General features: G+C 40.4%; 1 protein-coding gene across 8 annotated transcripts in view; it reads right to left on the reverse strand.

Annotated features, from left to right (window-relative positions):
* WDSUB1 (WD repeat, sterile alpha motif and U-box domain containing 1) overlaps positions 1 to 22,621 on the reverse strand; it is a 69,005-nt gene continuing 46,384 nt past the window's right edge. For 5 of the 8 annotated variants that reach the window (XM_037912058.2, XM_037912059.2, XM_043525162.1 and 2 more), the window contains 2 exons: positions 7,686 to 7,826; positions 1 to 881 (listed from right to left, as the gene is read on the reverse strand). In XM_037912058.2, coding sequence (XP_037767986.1) covers positions 709 to 881; positions 7,686 to 7,826 — 314 coding nt within the window. In that variant the 3' untranslated portion in view covers positions 1 to 708. Of the gene's footprint in view, positions 882 to 7,685; positions 7,827 to 9,766; positions 10,380 to 22,621 lie in introns of those variants that run through there. The other 3 variants (XM_037912060.2, XR_005227276.2, XR_005227275.2) reach the window with 3 other exon arrangements.

A 22,621-nucleotide genomic window follows, 5' to 3' on the forward strand; every position in this document is an offset into this window, starting at 1 on the left:
TACTTCTAACAGACAACTTTATTTTTTCAAGCATGCATATATTTAGGCTTGGAAGGATGAGATTTTTTTAAAAATCAATAAATGTCTGCAAACATCAATTTCATCGTACACACAAAAATGAAAATATTTCCATTGATAATCGAAATTTACAGATAGGCAAACTAAGAAAAATGGTGCTTGAGAATGTATTAGATTTTGATTTAAGGATATTCACTTTGAATACTTTGACATGGGATGTTGACAATTTGTTTTTTAAGAGTTATAAAGCTTTAACTTTTTGAATCTCAACACCAAGTGTCATTAAATAATTCCCTGCAACTGTGAAAATTTAAACTGATAAAAATTGAAAAAAAAAACCCTTAAAAATAAGCACAATTATCCAATGAAATTATAAAAGAATAAAAATCAAATTCTGCCAAGCCTACATATTTTCAATTCGCATTTGAACTTTCTTATACAAAAATATTGTAATTAAAGCTCAAATATTAAAAAGAAATTTTAATAGTTTATTAGGCACCAAAATAATTTTTTTTTTTTGGTTTAAAGTTCTGCATTTAAGGGACTCTCTGTGAGTTACAGACTAAAGACATCATGGACAAAAGCTTACCTTTTTCCTTTCTAGTGTTTTAAGATTTCTGATAGTTATTTCCTGCCACTACCTACAATTTCATTGCAATTAATTTGACAGAACAATTGGTGTATTCAAGACTAAGTTGTTTCATTATATTTCTGCTGAGTGTCTAGCCAACGATTGATGGCCATTTTCAGAGTCCTATTTGGTGTAAGTATAAGAGATTGGAGAGGGAGATTTGTCATGGGACTAGACCGTCTCTTTGTGCTGATCCAGTTCTCCATTGCCTCTTTTTCATAGGAATAGCCATCTATAAAGAGAAAAATACAATTAAAATGTTAAAATTGCAGTAACATAGGAATGTCCATCCAAGGCTCTTAATGTACGTTAGATACTAAAGATTAAGCTTCAACAATACCCCCTGGAATTCAGGGAAGGATTATTTCCAGATGGGAAAACTGAGACACAGAGGTTAAGTGACTTGCCAGAGCACATGGGATGGGACTTGCCAGATAATATGGGACCCGATAGAAATCAAAAGATCTTCTTTTTATTCACGACACTCCATGTTCTGTACAGAATGGATGTATGGTTCTATATTATCATCTGAACCTTTATTTCTGCAGCAAAAGTGCAGTTTTTTCATGAAAATAAATAAGTATTCCAATTTAGATTTTTAACTACAGTGAACAAAGTACACCACCAGAAATTCTGTCATGTCCTACTGTATTGGTAGATCAAGACCAAATATAACTGCAGATTACTTTTTAAATGATGTCAACTGTAGTTAGACACTAAGTATTTTAATATTGTTTTCTATAATTAATTTAAGCCTATCAGAAGCTCGAGTGCAGTTATAAAAAAAATTCTTGCAAATTTAACAAAATGCCACTGTTACAGCAAAGCCACTTCACTGATGCCAGTATTAAAGCCCATGTGTATTAAATGAACCCCTGTCTTAAGAGAGAATCTCATGGTAGCCCCAATGTGATCAAAGGCTGCCTCAAAATAATTCAAGGGCTGCTGAGATCAGATGAAACACTTTAGACTTCAGTGCCTAAGGCAGTATCCCATGTGATACATAAAAACAGACAGGATTTGGGCCTGGTCTGCATCTGGAAGGCCTTTCTGGTATTGCTTTACGGGCGTACTATCAGGGCAAAGTACTCCTAGTGTGGATGCAGCTTATACTAACAAAACTGTGCTTTTGCTTATTCGAGTCACCTGTGTCCCCATTCCCCCACCCCCACGTATGAAATAAGTTATACTGGCAAAAGCACAGTCTACAGTAGAGGCTTTTGTTGGCACAGCTTTGTCCGTCACAAATCACACTACATCACACCCCTGACTGATTTACCAAAATAGAAAAATTTCTAGCATAGACCTGGATTAGTTGTGATGAATATAAAGAGAATTCTTTCTTGAGGCTACAGGACACTGACATCTTGAACTAAGGCCTGGTCTACATGTAAAAGTTTTATCGACATAGTTAGACTGATTGCGGTGTGAATTTTTACTGACATGGCTATGCTGGTAAGAGCCCTAGCATATACAAAGTTATATCAGTATAAATGCTTATGCTGGTATAGCTTATGCTATTTGGAGGGAACCAGTAAAAATCATTTTTATTCTGATATTATTGCATCTATACGAGACAGTTTTTCTAGTATATCTAGCATAATTTTATCAACAGAACCCTACTATTGTAGACAAGGTCTAACTAAATACAGTCTAATATAAGCACACACATTCTTCCTAAATCCTTCGCTGGTCTAAGTAGTCATAGAAGGGACTGCAATTGCGTTATTCATAAATTCACAGATTACACCCATCAAGTACAATACACCATCTGTGGAGGGGAGACTGTTCTCTGTGTATTGATTTAAGTCTTTATTCTAAAACACAAGATAGAAATTAAATATAATAAACATTGTGTGTGAAATTCTGGCCCATTGAAGTCAATGGCAAAACACCCACTCACTTCAATGGGGCCAGGATTTCACCCTATACTTTTATGTCACCTCTGTCTAGGGATTATCCCCAGACAGATCAATATTTAGCTACCAGTGACCATTTATGCATCAAAAAATTGCTTTTATTGAGTATCTGTATTCCAAGTATTTTACAAAAACGTGTTTGTAAAATGCTTTTACTGGATTCCCTTCAACCTTTCAAATAAATGTTCTCAGCCTCCTCCTTTATGAAAGGTTGTCTTCGTGGGTTATAGCCCACGAAAGCTTATGCCCAAATAAATTTGTTAGTCTCTAAGGTGCCACAAGGACTCCTCACTGTTTTTGCTGATACAGACTAACACGGCTACCCCCATCAAACCTGTCACATCTTATCTGTCCCTCGATTAGTGATTTTATCAGGTTTTACTATACACAAGGCATCCCCTATAGAAATAGCATATTCGTCCTGGATAGCTAAATTCCCAACATGTAAATAGTTACAGACAGACTAGAAATTGTTCCCAGCAGGGATGCAACAAAATGTAGTTAGCCATCCAAGATAGAAAGCTTCTCTCAATTGCAGTTTTTAAATTTTAATCTTGACTTTCCCTCCTTCTCCCACATAATAGGAACTACAGAAGCAGAGATAATCATAATCTTCTCATTGGTAGCAAAGCAACTGCTAAGCATTGTTATCACTGACTATTACTGGTCTGAATTCACTCTCTGTGATTGAGCTACAGTTAAATCATTGATCATTTTGCTTGCTAGCAAAATTAGTACTATTGTTTTTAAACTTTTCACCTAGTCTAAAATGCTGTGTAGAATTAATACATACATGAAATGTCAGTGTGAGAAACTCTGACATAAAATGTTACATGAAACCAAGTTATGATAGCATTCATTTTATTCTTAGTATTTCTCTCAAGAATTTTTTTAAAGCAATCATCTTTCCATGGAATTAAAAATATTATAATAAAACAAAGTGATTCTGTGGAAGAATTAACAATATTTTCTATTGGTGAACAAATACGTCCCACTGAGCATTTGATAAGTGAAGAAAGGAGGGATTATCAGCAGATCTATTCTATCACTAATTACATTTCAATACAGGCTTTAAAATTGTTTTGCAAAGTTCATCACAAAGCTGTCAAAGGAATCATCAGAGCTGCTAGGCAAAGTCCCCTGTGCCCACAGCCTTTCACGTATAAATAAGAAGCACTGAAACAATGACATGACTAGCCAGTAAACTGCAATTGACAATCTGCATTTTAACAACACTGCTCACTCAGCTCCTTTTAAAAATGCATGTATGCATTGACAGTTTACTGCAAATGCAGTTGGTTAGCTATATTTAAGTCAAACACATTTTCCCCAAAAGTAAACACTGACAATAAAACATTTTAGAGAAAATATAAGGCATTATGCTGAGCCTCAATAAGCATTTGCAACTAATTTTGTTTACAATCTACCTCTAAGAAAGTTAGAAATGCAGCAAAATATTTATATTTAGCATACTCTAGGTTATTGATTCTGAGATCAGAGAGAGAAACTATAAAGGAGTTCTGAAATATTAATCACACATCAACTGTAACAGAATTGATGCATCCCACAAAATATAATTATTTCAGTGCATCAGTTACAAGTGAACTTCTGACTAAACTAAAGCAGAATAGGAAGTAAGAGCCGTGCTTTACCAGACTGCATAAAAGCGATGATATTATTTTAAAAACCCACCATTTTACCGTACCAAGATAGATTTTGTGAAATACAAACATCAGATTTAATAATATTTTAAATCTCTTAAATTAACATTGTCAATTTAGTTTAGTCCAAATCTTAATTTATCTTAACAAATATTATTATTATTTTTATTTATTAACACACTTTTCTTAATTTAAACGTTCCCCTCCAGCACAGGAAATACAAACAGAACAGAACTAAAAGACATCATAAAAACTAGAACCTGAAAACTGACTACAAACAGATCAGGCTTGTTTCATTTTCAATCTCAGTGAAATGCACAGAGTAACAACTAGCATAAATTATACACATTTTTGAAAGTTCTCCCCCATTTTTAACAATATAAAAAAAGTGTGGGGTAAAATTTTCAGTAGGCTCCTAAATCACTTAAATGCTAACAGATTTTTCAAGGGATTTAGGTGCCTAAGGATGCAGATGGGGATTTTCAGAGCTTCCTAGAAATCAGTGGAGTCAGGTACCTAAATACCTTTCAAAATCTGGCCCAAAGTGCCTAAGTCACTTTTGAAAATGGACATTAGACTCCTAAGTAACTTAAACACTTTAGAACATTTTACCCACAGGTATATAATTATTTTGATACTGTCTCTTCAAAACAAATTTATGAGATAAGAGATACTGTCTCTTCAAAACAAAATGCATAGTTATTATTAGTTTCTAAGCTCTCTGAGGCAAACACTGTCTTTTCCATAAAGCATCTAGTCTTGGGCATTACCAAAATAAAAATCATGATAATTCTAACATGTTCCTCATTGTACTACAGCACGAAAAGGAGCAGGGACTTTTAAATTCTTAAAGTCAGTAAAAGCAAAATGTTTTATCATGCAACAGAAGTAATATATGGCAAACCCATTAAAATAAAAAAAGTCCATCTAGTGTTTCTTGAAATGAACTAAAGTATTATTTCTGTTTAGCATTTCCTAGTTTGGTGTTCCACTGCTTGATCTGCACAATATATTTTTCTGTCAACTTTCATTGAAAATCATTGGTTTTGGTTTTTTTCTATATAAAAATGTCAAGAGACACAATAACATGAACATAGATCAAACAAACAGTGACTACTTCCAAAGAGTGTAAAAAATCTCATGGTATCCACAAGAGCTACCAAAAAAAAAAAAAAAAAAAAGCGCCACATCCTCAAATCCACCACAGTTGTTTGCAATGCTCTGGTGAGGCAAATCAAGTTTACATTCACCCCAACTCCCTCTATGTAGGGAAATACTGTGGTGATGTGGCACCCTATAGGAGTGCCACTCTCACCTTGTTCCTCAGTGCCTTGGGAGTAGCAAGGCATCCCTACACTTCAACCATCTGCAGCTGTCTTACCAGCAGCTTACATAATATAAATCAGCCTTCAAGAAGTTCTACACTATGCTGGGCACTGGACCAGCACCCCAGAATCAGTGAGAGCACAGGAGACTTTCACAGATTCACACAGTCCAAGGCCAGAAGTGACCACTATGCTCATGTAGTCTGACCTCCTATTTAATGCAGGCCATAGAACTTCTCCAAAACAATTCCTATAGAATATCTTTTAGAGAAAACATCCAATCTTGATTTAAAAATTGCCAGTGATGGAGAATCCACCATGACTCTTGGTAAACTGTTCCAATGTCTAGTTAACCTAATTGTTAAAAAAATGGTCTTATTTTCAGTCTGATTTTGTCTAGCCTCAACTTCCAGCCACTGGGTTGTATTGTACCTTTGTCGGCTATACTAAAGAGCTCTTCAAATATTTGTTCCCCCGTGTAGGTACTTATAGACAGTGATCGAGTCCCCCCTTAAAGTCACCTGCATACCCATCACTCTTATGATGCATGAGGTGCACAAAAGTTGGATTGGGTTTTATATATATAATTTACACATAAAAACTATGTTAAAAGAAAACTAAGATTGCAGAACCAAGCACTCAAAAGTTCGGAAATGCCAGAATTGAGATTGCACCTGTAACCTTAACTCGGCCCCCGTGCATATGCATTCTGATACAGCTTTTAATTCCATGATCACATATTATTTTTCCACAGGATCTCTGCCTCATTTAGTGCATAGGATGGAGAGTGCTCATTTAATGAGCAGCTATCCAGTTTTTTTTTTTAATCTTCATTGTTCCATGTGTAACCCTAGGTCTTATTTACTGCCCACTAATCAAGTCCTGTTGTGGAGACAAAATTAATTTCCTCATGGACTTTTTTCTTGCACTCATCACTGCAATATCTGAGTGCCTCACAAATAATTAATTTATTTTCACAACACCCTTTAAGATGAAGGGATGTTATCCATTTTATAGCTGAGGATTGAGGCAGAGAGAGATTAAGGTCAAAAGAATCCACTAATTTTGGGTGCCTAATTTGACACACCTAGGACCTGATTTTTCAGAACATTATACAGGCACTTTATACAGTCAAAGCATAGTTTCTGTTGACTTCAGTTGCAGCTATAAGTGCTCAATGCTTCTGCAAATCAGAACCAGGGTCTCAAGTCAGGCACACATGAAATGAGGCGCACACAATCAGTGAAAAGTTTGGTTTAAGTGATTTGCCTAGCATCACACAGGAACTCTGTGGCAAAGCTAGGGATAGAACCAATTACCCAGGGCAGGACTCAACTGTTTTAACCATGATACTATCCTTTGTCTTCCTGTAGTCCCATCTTATTCACTACATACCTTCCAACTCTGCAACAAATGAAGAAGTTGTGCTACAGACAAGAATTAATTTCTGTACACAACCCTGACTCATCCCCACAGCAGGTCTATCCTGTGCACTGTATGAGACAGAAGTCCTGTGGAAAAAACAGCATGTGATTTTGGAAATAAAAGACTATCAGTATGGCTGAGTTACAGTTGCAAAGGCAACAGATGTATGAGCTCTTCCCCATCTGGGTACTTAGGGCCTAATCCCATAAACGTTTACTAACAGATGCAGCACATCTGATAAATCCAGGATCTATTTGAATTGCAGTGGGATTTGTGGTTCTAGTTCCATCCAAGCTTTTTAGGTGACATAATACATTTCATATATCATCTCTATTTTACTGACAGACATACAGTGCCAGGTTTTTAAAGGGGTTTGCTTTTGTATGTGCACATTTCCTGCACTTGTGCAAAACAACTGCGTAATTAGTCTTGTAATTAAACAATTTGCATAGGCACAAAATAAGAGGCCCTTTACAAAATTTTATGTATCTTAATACCAGAAGCATGATTTCACAAGCCAAATATTCAGAAGAGCAGAAACAAATTTATTTTTTACCTTGATGGAATTTGAATACACTTAAGGATACTAGGAATTCAGAATGCATGTACTTATCATTCTTTTATATATTGATTAATAGTTCCCCAGTATTCATCTTTACACCTGAACAATTTGCTTTAATAAACTTGAAGTAGCTCATAGACATACCTGCTGCAATGACAGGCTCCTTCATAAGCTCCCTAGTTATAGGACATAAGAATTCATCAGGAATACCAAGAGAAACAGAATCCACCTTGATCCTCAGTTCCTCAATCTTCCGGAAGACTTTACTGCGTAAACCTAGAGACTCTGAAAAGGGATGGTAGATTAGAATCCTTGGAACATATTTCCTATTGGCACATTAACCTCTGAAACACAAACACATTACCAGGCAGAGAGATTGCTTCTGGTGCAAACTGGAAGACCTTTCCAGTATTTCAGGAGCTCTGTAAATACATCGTTTCTAACTTTTTCCTCATGGTTGACAGAGACCAACTAACTTGTTTTTTAAGGCATAAAAGGCTATCTACACTATATACCAAGTGATGTTCAAAAATACATTGAACAAAACTTGTTTCCCAGTGTATTTTAAAACATCACTTATTTTCCTAATCTAGACAGAGCATCGGGTTAACCGTGACCAGCTAACAGCTGATGTGCAGTCCAAAGTGCCACGTCATGTTTAACATAGCATGAGTTAACACGTGTTTAACATGATTCTAGTGTAGACAAGCCCATGTCTGAAGTCATGCACTGGACTGCATTAGGGCTATGTCTACACTGCAGGTTAGGGTTAGGGTTTGAGTTAGTGCGCTGAAAACAGCAGTGTGGACATTGTGGCTCAGAAAGCAACTCAGGCTCTCAAATCCAGCCAACCCTCTGGATCTGAGGTATCTTGTATATTTACTGCAGCTGCAAGAGCCACAGTGCTATTTTTAGCAAACTACCCTGAGCTGAGGCTAATGCAAGTCTGTCTACTTGGGCTGGGAGGCTTGCTCCCAGGTGCAGTGTAGACATACCCTTTCATGAATTAGGTGAGCCTGGGTAGGGTTAATCCCACCCCACTTTATGCAGCTGCTTTGCAACAGGAAGGAACCTCTGACAGTTTGACAGGAGCTGGCTCCTTTGCTAGTCCCGGTCAGTATAAAGGAGTGCTTATCCCCTATGGTTCCCTTAATGACCATCTGCATGATTATTGTAGGAGTCCTTTAAATGAGACCCTCAACTCTGTCTAGGAGTTTCACACATGCATATCAACAGATTTGCTATAATAGCCTCATTTTCAGGTTGTTTCATCTTTTCTGACAGAAAGGCAAGTTCACAGACATCTGCAAAGGCACCAAAATGGGATATCCCCCAAATCAGAACAAGACAAATTAACAAAATACTCTAGATTTAAGTATTGTTGCATAAATATAGCATTTTCTTCTCAGGATTTCACATACTGTCATTTCCAAAATCCCTTTTATTCCCATCTAGGCCTTTATAAAGCCTTTTTCTCCTTTAATCATTTCCTCTCAGGAAACAGAGAGTGGCCACTTTGACTCCTGTCATGTGTGATTTGCCACTGTGGCATCTGTTAGGTGAAGCAGTATGACCAGTCTTGCTCATCCTGGTCTAAGATATGTGTGACAGCCCTAGTTGTGACAGTAAATTAAAAACAGTTAACTCACACAATTAACTTAAAAAAATTAATTGTGATAAAAAAATAATCCCAATTAATCGCACTGTTGAACAACAGAATACCAATTAAAATTTGTTATAAAATTTTGGATGTTTTTCTACATTTTCAAATATATTGATTTCAATTACAACACCGAATACAAAGTGTACACTGCTCACTTTATATTATTTTTGATTACAGATATTTGCATTGTAAAAATAGCAGTATTTTTTAGTTCACCTCCCACAAGTAGTGTAGTGCAATCTCTTTACCGTGAAATTGCAACTTACAAATGTCGGGTTTTTTTTGTTACATAACTGCACTCAAAAACAAAACAAGGCAAAACTTTAGAGCCTACAAGTCCACTCAGTCCTACTTCTCATGCAGCCAATCGCTAAGGCAAACAAGTTTGTTTACATTTACGGGAGATAGTGCTGCCCACTTTTTATTTAAAATGTCACCAGAAAGTGAGAACAGGCATTCGCATGGGACTTTTATAGCCAGCATTGCAAGGTATTTACATGCCAGATATGCTAAACATTCGTATGCCCCTTCACGCTTCGGCCACCATTCCAGAAGACATGCTTCCATGCTGACAACGCTCATTAAAAAAAATACGTTAATTACATTTGTGACTGAACTCCTTGGGGGAGAATTTTATGTCTCCAGCTCTATTTTACCTGCATTCTGCCATATATTTCATGTTACAGTGGTCTCAGATGACGGTTCAGCACATGCTGTTTATTTTAAGACCACTTTCACAGCAGATTTGACAAAACACAAGGTACCAAGATGAGATTTCTAAAAACAGCTTGTGACATTATTGACATAATCTGTAACTGTACAGATCACTGTTGCAACCAGTGTTATATATTTGCAGCAAATATTGTATAAAGGTTGTCGTGTAAGAGGTCTATGGAGAGGTTATGATTTGCTGGTTATGATTATGTTATCTGTATGTATGCATGCATAATTTTTGTAGTTGAAGTTATAAATATTTGCTATGTACTTGTAAATCAATGTGTTTTGATTCTGAAGTAGCTTTAGTAAAGCAATTGGTCAGCTTCTTGAGAAAGGAATGTGCAAATTAAGTGCCCAATCAAGAAACACTTAACTGACAATGGATCTTGGAAAACTCCAATCCACATAAGAAGTCATCCTGGGAACCTGCAAGGTAGCATGTGGGCCATGGCTGCCACCTGTAAAGAAAGAAAAGGAGTACTTGTGGCACCTTAGAGACTAACCAATTTATTTGAGCATAAGCTTTCATGAGCTACAGCTCACTTCATCGGATGCATAAAGTGGAAAATGCAGTGAGGATGTTTTATACACACAGACCATGAAAAAATGGGTGTTTATCACTTCAAAAGGTTTTCTCTCCCCCCACCCCACTCTCCTGCTGGTAATAGCTTATCTAAAGTGATCACTCTCCTTACAATGTGTATGATAATCAAGGTGGGCCATTTCCAGCACAAATCCAGGGTTTAACAAGAACGTCTGAGGAACAGTCGGGGGGGGGGGGGGTAGGAAAAAACAAGGGGAAATAGGTTACCTTGCATAATGACTTAGCCACTCCAGTCTCTATTCAAGCCTAAGTTAATTGTATCCAATTTGCAAATGAATTCCAATTCAGCAGTCTCTCACTGGACTCTGGTTTTGAAGTTTTTCTGTTGTAATATCACAACTTTCATGTCTGTAATCACGTGACCAGAGAGACTGAAGTGTTCTCCGACTGGTTTACGAATGTTATAATTCTTGACATCTGATTTATGTCCATTTATTCTTTTACGTAGAGACTGTCCAGTTTGACCAATGTACATGGCAGAGGGGCATTGCTTGCACGTGATGGCATATATCACATTGGTAGATGTGCAGGTGAACGAGCCTCTGATAGTGTGGCTGATGTTATTAGGCCCTGTGATGGTGTCCCCTGAATAGATATGTGGAGACAGTTGGCAACGGGCTTTGTGGCAAGGATAGGTTCCTGGGTTAGTGGTTCTGTTGTGTGGTATGTAGTTGCTAGTGAGTATTTGCTTCAGGTTGGGGGGCTGTCTGTAGGAAAGGACTGGCCTGTCTCCCAAGATTTGTGAGAGTGATGGGTCGTCCTTCAGGATAGGTTGTAGATCCTTGATGATGCGTTGGCGAGGTTTTAGTTGGGGGCTGAAGGTGACGGCTAGTGGCGTTCTGTTATTTTCTTTGTTAGGCCTGTCCTGTAGTAGGTGACTTCTGGGAACTCTTCTGGCTCTGTCAATCTGTTTCTTCACTTCAGCAGGTGGATATTGTAGTTGTAAGAATGCTTGATAGAGATCTTGTAGGTGTTTGTCTCTGTCTGAGGGGTTGGAGCAAATGCGGTTGTATCGTAGAGCTTGGCTGTAGACAATGGACCGTGTGGTGTGGTCTGGGTGAAAGCTGGAGGCATGTAGGTAGGAATAGCAGTCAGTAGGTTTCCGGTATAGGGTGGTGTTTATGTGACCATCGCTTATTAGCACCATAGTGTCCAGGAAGTGGATCTCTTGTGTGGACTGGTCCAGGCTGAGGTTGATGGTGGGATGGAAATTGTTGAAATCATGGTGGAATTCCTCAAGTGCTTCTTTTCCATGGGTCCAGATGATGAAGATGTCATCAATATAGCGCAAGTAGAGTAGGGGCATTAGGGGACGAGAGCTGAGGAAGCGTTGTTCTAAGTCAGCCATAAAAATGTTGGCATACTGTGGGGCCATGTGGATATCCATAGCAGTGCCGCTGATTTGAAGGTATACATTGTCCCCAAATGTGAAATAGTTATGGGTGAGGACAAAGTCACAAAGTTCAGCCAATAGGTTTGCCGTTACATTATCGGGGATAGTGTTTCTGACGGCTTGTAGTCCAATTTTGTGTGGAATGTTGGTGTAGAGGGCTTCTACATCCATAGTGGCCAGGATGGTATTTTCAGGAAGACCACCGATGTATTGAGTCTGTAAAGAACTGAGTCATGCATGGACATGTGACTTACCAATGTGACTCCAGACTCCATTTTGCTGTAATTTTCCACAGTAAGGACAAAGAGGTATCCTTACACCTGGAAGAGACTATAAAAGGCAGCTGCCTCATCTCCATCCGGTCTTCAGTTCTGCTTCATAGCTCTGGAGGGACTTCGCTACAAACTGAAGCTCTGAACAAAGAACTGAATGACCCATCCCAGCTGTGGATGTACTCCAGAGACTTGATTTGAACCTACAGTTTATTTCATCACTGCTACAAGCCTGAACCAAGAACTTTGCCATTACTGTATGTAATTGATGCCATTTAACGAATTCTAGCTGTCATCTATATCTTTTTCCTTTTATGAATAAACCTTTAGATTTTAGATTCTAAAGGATTGGCAACAGAGTGATTTGAGGGTAAGATCTGATTTGACTATTGACCTGTGTCTGGGGCTTGGTCCTTTGGGATCAAGAAAACCTCTCTTCTTTTACTGGGGTATTGGCTTTCATAACCATTCGTCCCCCATAATGAGTGGCACTGGTGGTGATACTGGGAAACTAGAGTATCTAAGGGAATTGCTTGTGTGACTTGTGGTTAGGCAGTGGGGTAAAATCAGAGTCTTCTCTGTTTGGCTGGTTTGGTTTGCCTTGGTGTGCATAGAAACCCCAGCCTTGGAATCTAACTGCCCTGCTTTAAGCAATTTATACTGAATTGGCACTCTCAGTTGGGTCCCACCAGAACCAGCGTCATTACACAGCTACAGCACTTGACCCAAGGTTTAAGAATCTGAAGTGCCTTTCAAAATCTGAGAGGGATGAGGTGTGGAGCTTGCTTTCAGAAGTCTTAAAAGAGCAACACTCTGCTGCAGAAACTATCAAATAAGAAAATCAGCCTTCTGCTGGTGGCATCTGACTCAGATAGTGAAAATGAACATGCATAGGTCTGCACTGCTTTGGATTGTTATTAAGCAGAACCCATCATCAGCATGGACTCATGTCCTCTGGAATGGTGGTTGAAGCATGAAGGGACATATGAATCTTTAGCGCATCTGTCATGTAAATATCTTGTGACGCCAGCTACAATAGTGCCATGCAAACACCTGTTCTCACTTTCAGGTGACACTGTGAACAAGAAGCAGGCAGAATTATCTCCTGCAAATGTAAACAAACTTGTTTGTCTGTCCAACTGGTTGAACAAGAAATAGGACTGAGTGGACTTTAGGCTGTAAAGTTTTACATTGTTTTACTTTTGAATGCAGTTTTTTTTGGTATATAATTCTACATTTGTAAGTTCAACTTTCATGATAAAGAGACTTCACTACAGTACTTGTATTAGGTGAATTGAAAAATGCTATTTCTTTTGTTTTTTACAGTGCAAATATTTGTAATAAAAATAAATATAAAGTGAGCACTTTGTATTCTGTGTCGTAATTAAAATCAATATATTTGAAAACATAGAAAACATCCAAAAATATTTAAATAAATGGTATGCTACTATTAACATTAATTAAATTTATGTTTAATCGTGATTAATTTTTTTAATCACTTGACAGCCTTAGTCACAACTTTTTCAGTCTCAGTTTCCACAGCTGTGCTCTCAGTTTCTGAGGTTGTCCATGATGATATTCTGTCTCCCTTAGATGATCTCTATAGATAACTTTGGTCTTTGTCCTGGGATACAACTAAATTCTATATTCCACATCATTTATTTGCATAAGAACTGTATGGGACCCATCCCAAGGTTTATCCAGCTTAGGACAAGAGAAAGAGACCTCTCCTTAGGACTGCGGAACCAAACAAGGTTTCCCGTTTTAAAGTTCTCCCATGTGATCTTACATCATAAAGGGTAAAATTTTCAAAAGCACTTAAGGTGACTTAGGTGCCTAAATCTCATTTTCAAAACAGACAGACATTTAGGGATTGATTTTCATGACTGGGAGTTAGGTGCTTTAGAAAAATCTTATTAGGCACCTGTATGCCTGGGAAACCCTTAGCTGAAGTCATCTGCCCTGGAGCGCATGTGATAAGTTAGGTGGACTTAGTCATTAACTTTCCTTTTGTCCAGCAGCTCTTCAACACAAAGGAACCACAGCCAGTGCCACCTCTTTTGCTGGCCTCTACTTGGACAAAGAAGAGAGCTTAATCCCTTTAATAACCATGCTGGTAGAGTTACTGTATGGGGTTCTTAAAACTAGCCCCCAACCACCACCGTGGTTAACTCTTTTTATAGAGTTTTATATTGAGTATGTATACAGCGATTCATACAATGTATTTCATTAACACCTTGCCCTGAGATTTTCTATTATTATTATTTGTACTATTGTGAAAGCCTAGGAGCCCCAGTCGTGAACTAGGTCACATTTGCTAGGTACTATACGAAGTGAACAAAAAGACAGTCCCTGCTCTGAAGAGCTTACAATCTAAATATAAGACAAGAGACAACAGATGGATATAGTCTATCAGGGAAGTACAAGGAAACAATGAGAATACTGGTGAGCATGATAGGCAATGGTTTCAGCACACCAGCAGCCTAAGCATTGTCAAAAAGAATTTGTAGGCTTCACAAAAGAGAGTTTTAAGGAGGGTTTTGATGGAGGATATTGAGTACGTTTTGCTGATATTTATGGAGAGCTTCTCTCCAGCGTGAGGGGCAGCATGGAAGAAAGCATAAAGGAACCCTACAGTAACTCCTCACTTAATGTTGTAGTTATGTTCCTGAAAAATGTGACTAAGCAAAACGATGTTAAGCGAATCCAATTTCCCCATAAGAATTCATGTAAATAGGGGGGGTTAGGTTCCAGGGAATTTTTTTTTTGCCAGACAAAAGACTATATATACATATACACACACACACACACACACTCTAAGTTTTAAACAAACAATTTAATACTGTACACAGCGACGATGATTGTGAAGCTTGGTTGAGGTGGTGGAATCAGAGGGTGGGACATTTCCCAGGGAATGCCGTACTGCTAAATGATGAACTAGCAATTGGCTGACCCCTCAAGGATTAACTCGTTGTTAATGTAGCCTCACACTCTACAAGGCAGCACGAATGGAGGAAGGGGAGACAGCATGGCAGACAGAGACAGAGACACACCCCCTGTGTGTGAAAGAGAGAGACATGCACATTTCCCTTCAAGTACGCTGACACCACTCTTAAGTACACTACCTTGTTAAATTAATCAGCAAGCTGAGACCGCAGCAGCTGCTACCAGGAAGCTCCCTCTGTCCTGAGTCCTGTTGTGTGTCTCCCCTGCTCTATGGAGATGGGGTAAGCAGGGTGCAGGAGCATGGGGGACATTAGCCCTCCTCTCCTCCCTCCCCCTCCCCCCCCTTCAAGCAAGCAGGAGGCTCTGGAGAGCAGCTCCAAGCAGAGGGCAGGAGCAGCACACGGCAGTGGGGGGAGGGACAGCTGAACTGTCAGCAATTGATAGCCTACTGGGCGGCTGCTGCACAGGGACCTTAGGGGAGCAGGGAGCTGATAGGGGGGCTGCCTGTCCACCCTGGTTCCAAGCCCCCACCAGCAAGCTCCAACTGGCTGCTCTTCCTGCAAGCAGTGGACAAAGCAGGCGGCTGCCAAACGACGTTATAAGCATTGCACAACTTTAAACAAGCATGTTCCCTAATTGATCAGCAACGTAACAACGTTAACTGGGACGACTTTAAGTGAGGAGTTACTGTATTTGAACATTTAACAAATAGGTGATGGCAGGTGGCATCCTGGGCCAGTTTGAGATGGGAGTCAACCTATACTACTAAATGCTAAATAACAGGAACCAACCACTAAATATAAAAGAGATGAGAGATAATACAGGAAAGTAAGAAACAATTGTATTTATTTTCATGTTTGGCTGAGAGTCAGTTTATTCTCCTTCTGATTTACAAGGAAAGAAAACTAATATACTGATCTGGGTATTTCCTGGGTATTTGGTATTTCCAAACTAGCACAGAATTGCAGTATTGTTGTTATACTACATAAAGTACTACATTAAAATTGCACACGCTTAGCCCCACTACCAGAGCAAAACAGGCTCCATGTAGAAATCTTTGGGCATGGCTACACTTGCAGATGTAGAGTGCTTTGAGTTAAACCAACCTTCGGAGAGCGCAATAGGGAAAGCGCTGCAGTCTGTCCACACTGACAGCTTCAAGTGCACTGGCATGGCCACATTAGCGGCACTTGCAGCGGCACTGGGCGCGGTGCATTATGGGCAGCTATCCCAGCTTGCAAGTGACTGCAAAGTGCTTTTCAAATGGGGGGTGGTGGTGGTGGAGCGTGACAGAGAGCGTGTTGTGTGTATGTGGGGGGAGAGAGAGTGGGTTTTTCAGGGGCTGAGAGCATGTCAGCATGCTGTCTTGTAAATTCAGATAGCAGCAGACCTCCCTCCCCCCCGCCTCTCTCTCTCTCTCTCTCTCTCTCTCACACACACAGCATTCCACACTAATGGCTTGCTTTGTCTGAGAGCAGATAAGCAGCTGGCTGTCAGAAACGGAGCTTTCAAAGGGCATATCCGCATTCCTGCAGCGATTCAAAAACAATGACAAGAGTGGCCACTTGACTTAAGGGGATTATGGGACGTTTCCGGAGGCTGATCAGAGCACAGTAATGCACTCTCATTCACACCAGGGGTGCAGCAAACGTTTTTCCACTCGCCGAGGTGGAGTACCAGCAGCGCTGTAGCCGCGGAGTCAGAGCGCTCTACGTGCCTTGCCAGTGTGGACGGGTAGTGAGCTAGTGCGCTCGGGGCTCCTTTATTGCGCTGTAACTCGCAAGTGTAGCCAAGCCCTCAGTGAATGAATCAAGAGCATCAAATATATATTTGACTTAAACCAAAGAAAAGTAGTACCCACAAGGAAAAATAATTCTGACAGTATACATACAGCCTCCTTCAACAGACCAAACACCATTTTATATGAAAAAATAAAGCACAATTCAGACAATTAACACTTTTTTCATAAATGTATGATCAAAATGTACATTCGTTTAGTCATAGTTGTCCTTTTCTAGTGAAGCACAGTTACAAACTTTGACACATAATTAGTGCCTGCAATTGGGATTTCTAATTTACATGAATACATTATTGCAAATTCTCTGCCTGGTTTATATACTGCTTGCTCTACTAAGATTGAAGGTAGAACAGCTCACTGGATGCAACTGCAAAATCTAACCCTCCCACAAAAAAATACTCCCCCCATAAACAACTACTATGCACCACTATGAAAAAGGGAGGGCCATAGACTTTCGGGAAGGGTTGATTAAAAAATTTTTCAGGGATCCCTAGATATAACTGACTCCTTTTATATAAAGATGGTGTGTGGGAATTTTAAGTCATCACAGCCTCTTGCTGCAGAAGTGGAGCCCATCTGTTTGAGTCTGGGTCCACGCATAACTGCCAAACATTGGGATGTTTTTCAAGGAACAGTTCTCTAACAACGCTGGAGACTTAAGGGAATGACTAGCCTCCAGACACAGGATTACAGTGTGTGTGTATTCTGGTGATTTTTAGAGCAATACAATAGTGCATTACAAACTTTAACTGATTAACATAAGAACATAAGAATCGCCATACTGGGTCAGACCAAAGGTCCATTTAGCTCAGTATATTGTCTTCTGACAGTGGCCAATGCCAAGTGCCCCAGAAGGAATGAACAGAACAGGTAATCATCAAGTGATCCATCCCTGTCGCAGATGCATATGTTAAGCAATACCATAAAGCTTTCCTTTTTTTGCCTGTTGGTTTGAAGCTGGTTTTGAATCCGTCACTGGGTTTCCAGCAATGGGAGAGTACTGAATATAGCAAATGATAGTTCTTAGTCTGGTATAATTTTCAATCTTTGTTACTGGAGTAAAGGTTTGCTACCCAAACCATTCAGTCTAACTACTGTACTTTATCTGTAGACTGTCATGCAAAACTATCATGATCTGCCAACATGCTTTTAACACACCAGTGCTTCCTACTTTACTGTACAATTAATCAACTGTCTCAGACAATGTATGCTAGAGGATTCAAACTCAGTCACATTGTTGTGGGAGTCATTTTAATCAGAAATGAGAGCAGATGCCAGAGAGTAAGAAAAATTAGAAGCAAAATTGCCCCACATTTCTTTATAAGGTTGATATGACATGTAACACAAGGATGGAAATATGATAATAAATTCCTGTTTATTCCTAGAGCAGGGGTGGGCAAACTACAGCCCGTGGGCCAGATCTGGTCCACCAGGGCTTTGGATCCAGCCCGTGGGATTGCCACCCTTGTGGTGCTGCGCGCCCCGCACTGCTCCCCGAAGCAGCCAGCACCATGTCCCTGCAGCACGGAGCTCTCTGCCCTCCCTCCCCCAGGGCTGCAAGGACGTGGTGCTGGCTGCTTCCAGGAGCGGTGCGGGGCCAGGGCAGGCGCGGGGCCAGGGCAGGCAGGCAGTCTGCCTGAGCCTGCTGCCACCCCAGGGCCGCTCCAGGTAAGCAGCACTGGGCTGCAGCCCACACCCCATACCCCTCCTGCACCCCAACACCCTGCCCTGAGCCTGGTGCTGCACCCCTCCTGCGCCCCAATACCCTGCCCTGAGCCTGGTGCCGCACCCCTCCGGCACCCCAACATCCTGCCCTGAGCCCCCTTGTACACTCCGCACCCCTCCTCCGCCCCAACCCCTTGCCCTGAGCCCCTTCCTGCACACCACACCCCCTCCCACACCCCGCACTCTCTCCCGCACCCCAACCCCTTCCCCCAGCCCTACATTCATGGCCCTGCATGCAATTTTCCCACCCAGATGTGGCCCTCGGGACAAAAAATTTGCCCACCCCGTCTTAGAGAGTCTTTTGCATGTTAATATTGCAATAAGCCCAAAGGCGAATTTGCAACTGACAAAGGAAAAAAAAAAACACACAAAGGAAAGCAAAGCAAAACATCGTAATTTTTTTTTTTTTTTTTTTTTTTTTTACTTCCATACCTCAAAATCATATTTTTTATAACCATCTTTGCCCAATCTAGAACACACAGACAGGCTTCCTAAATTTCTGTCAAGCAGGATTAGGTCATCCCAGTTGCCTCCTCAAAAGCCCTCTCCTAGTTAACGTATTGAGCTATCTAAAACATTATTTCTGAAAAACTAGTTTCACAAAAGCCACATTTTCCAACCAGGTAGTTGGGATAGATTTCTGTTGAGCTATTCCCAGCCCAGCACACAGCATTACCATTTGGAATAAATGGTGTATGCTCAACAACTCCCCAAATCTTCACTGGGGGGACAAGCTGGAGAAGGTCTCAGACATACTGGATCCCAAGCACTCAGGATTCGTCTTTGGAATGTCACATTCAAGAAGGCACTAAAATCTACTCTACAGAGCCTGATAAACATGCAACAAGACAGAAGGATGATCATTATGGAGACAATTTTGCCACAGTAAAATTAAGCAAAATACATGGAACAGTCATGGGAAAAATGTACAAAATGAGGCTATGGTCATGGTGGGGCTGATGCTGAAGCCCGAGTCCCGCCCCACCCCGAGGCTCAAGCTGAAGAAGTCACGGAGATCTGTTAAAGTCTCTGTAACCAAATCATATCCTTAATTATCCTTAGCTCAGTAAATCACTATGCCTCCAGCTGAGTGAGTTCCAAAAGACGTAAGTGTCCATAGCAACTCATTTGCAATGTAAACTTCCTTCATTTTATTTATGAATCAAAAAACTACATTAGAAGAATATTACGGTTGCAAAGCCAAGCACTCAAAAATTAGAAAATGCCAGAATTAGGTTTGTCTGTGCAACCTTCATTTGGTCTCCTTATGTATTTGCATTACATTAGTCTATGATTATACTGTCACAAACTATTTCTTTCCATAAGACATAGATTTTTTGATGTAATTTTCCGAGTTTAAAAAACAAGTAAACTGAAAAAACGAATTCCACCATGTGACATCATATTCCCATGAATCGTAGTTGAATAACTGATAGCAGCAGTAGGCTGTCTTTATCTACATGGACCAGCAGTAGAGAGGAATGAGATACATACTTTGCAATGGGTTTCACAGTTACTTGCTAGCAGCAGATGAATGTTTTGACTGAGGAATCTTGCTTTCCATTCCAGGTTCTGAAAGGCACAGGCTCTAGATGCTATAGACCTTTCAGTCCTCGTTCCCCTCAGACCTGACTCCCTTCTTCTCCATCCCCTCTCACCTACCCTATGTGCCAGTCCTGTCTCCTCCCCACTCCTGCCCCCAGCTCTTTGGTCTAGTCCGTCTCATCGCTTAACTGGTCCCAGTCTACCAACCTAACTACCCACCCACCCACCCCACCCCCCCCAGCTCCTCATCCCAGTCTTCCTCTATGGGTTTCCTGACTTCACTTTCCCTCCACCCCAATTTCTCGCTCTAATCTCTCTCCCCAGGCTCCTCATCTCAGTTCTCGACTCTGGCTCCATGTCACAGTCTCTTTCCCTAGCCAGTCGTAGTCTCCCTCTCATCCTGTCTCCCAATGTCCCCAAAACCCCTTGCTTAGCCAGTTCAAGTTTCATTGCTGGGTTCCTTATCTCCATATACTCTCTCCACCCCCATTCCTTCAAGGGTCAGCTCTTACCAACCCAAATGCAGAGGGGACATTCCTCCTCCACTCTGTCTGGGAACCAGCAATGGAGCACTGAGAGCTCAGGAGAGACAACTCAGATCCACAGTGCCACAGCTGCCCACAATAACTGGAAGCAGCAACTGCAAGAAAAGTCCTGCTCAGACCCCTGAAATCCTGGGCTGCAGCATGCTCAGTGCTGATGAATTTTTTACAGAATGTACCTGCCACGCACTAACAAGCCTCTGCTGAGCATATGCAAATTGAATTTTTTGAGATAACTTGGCCAAATTTGGGCAATTTTTCGTGGGAACACCCACAGGCATGTTCCTGAAACCAACTCAACCGTCCTGCCAAATTTCAAGTAATTACTTCAAAGCATGGAGGTGCTAGAGTTTCTAAACTGAATGGTTATGAGAAATATTTTAAGATGGGCAAAGTATTTTTCCCTAATTGCATTTCTTGGAAATGGCTGTACCATTTTTGCTGAAACTTGGCATGGAAAATTTCAGCCTGAATAGTTAAAGTTTGGCAAAGTAATATGAAATTGAAAACAGGTTCTTATAACTGGAAGTGTCAGACAACTTTAACTATATGGTGGCATTACCAGCTCTGTTCTATTGACTGTCCTGAATTCCTGGGTGCCAGTAATATAAAATGCTGACCAAGTCTGGTGCGTGCCAAAAATTGACTGTGCCCAAGGCTGGATTCAGGTAAAAGGAGAAAAGGTAAATGTTCTGGTCCTCATGGAACATGGAAAGAATCACGCATCATATCCGCTATCACTTTTCACGGCACCTCAGAGATGAAGGATCGAGGAGGACGGGTATACTTTAAGTGTTCTATCCAGAGAATGGAAAAATCCCTGTTTTCCAGGCCCTTACTTCCTTTAACTGACTGCAACATTTCTTGAGCTTGCTTCCCCATTGCAAACAGATCCATGTTGAAAGAACTCCACGTCTTGAAAACAATGAAGAATTCTGGGGTTCAACCACCACTTTTGTAGGAGAAAATTCTGGTGACTGGGCAAGCCCGCTTTGTTGCTGTTCTCCTGTTAGATGGGTAACACTGGTGGATGAAAAGTCTTTTTTTTTTTTTTTTTTTTGGTAACCTAGTAAGTAATTTTCATGCCAGAGATGCACTTTTGATGCTCCTTATTTTTCCTGCTCAAGATACAGAGACTTCTTTATTGGTTGATATAATGTACCATTTAGATATAGAAGACATCATCAAGGATTCTTGGTCTCAACTGGATGCAAAACCTGTTATCTCAAAACAATCCACAAATTGTACCAACTGGCCAAGAAATGTTACAGCCTAGGAGGCTGATCCCTAGGAGATTTCCTGTTTTGAGCTCCAGTACGCGTAACACCTCTCTGAAAAGGTATTCCAAGTCCTTTGCAGGAAAGTCTGGTTGTGCTGGGAGGGTTGGGGGGTTTCATCTGAAGCTCTTTAATACTACTTTTAATCAAGATTCACCATGTTTTTTTTTTGGCAAAGCAGAACTTGTCTAAATTCTTGGAAAACTGGAGAGAGATAAGGGACTCTGAGGGAAACCATGGCACCAGCACACTTGATTGACCTGTCTACTGGGTGAAACAACTCTTCTATTATGGGCTGGTGATGTGAGAAGAATATACTTCTTATTCCTGCTATCTTTTTTCTAAGCTTGTCCTCATCATATAGCTGCAATGAACAGGCAACTATGTTTGCAAATAATGCAAATTTTCCGCACCTTGTTTGACTTTGAGACTATATTTTACTAGAAAACATGTCTGTGATGGTCAGTATCTTGCTGTCCAAAAACTTGTGAAATGTATCACTGTGTTCTTTATATTATGTTAGATGACAATTAGTCTGGGAACAGAGGCTAGTTCTATTTGCATGGTAATGAAGCACTCTTTCAAAGAGATGTCAAAA

The sequence above is a fragment of the Chelonia mydas genome, chromosome 11, assembly GCF_015237465.2.
Source record: "Chelonia mydas isolate rCheMyd1 chromosome 11, rCheMyd1.pri.v2, whole genome shotgun sequence".
Taxonomy (NCBI): Eukaryota; Metazoa; Chordata; order Testudines; family Cheloniidae; genus Chelonia; species Chelonia mydas.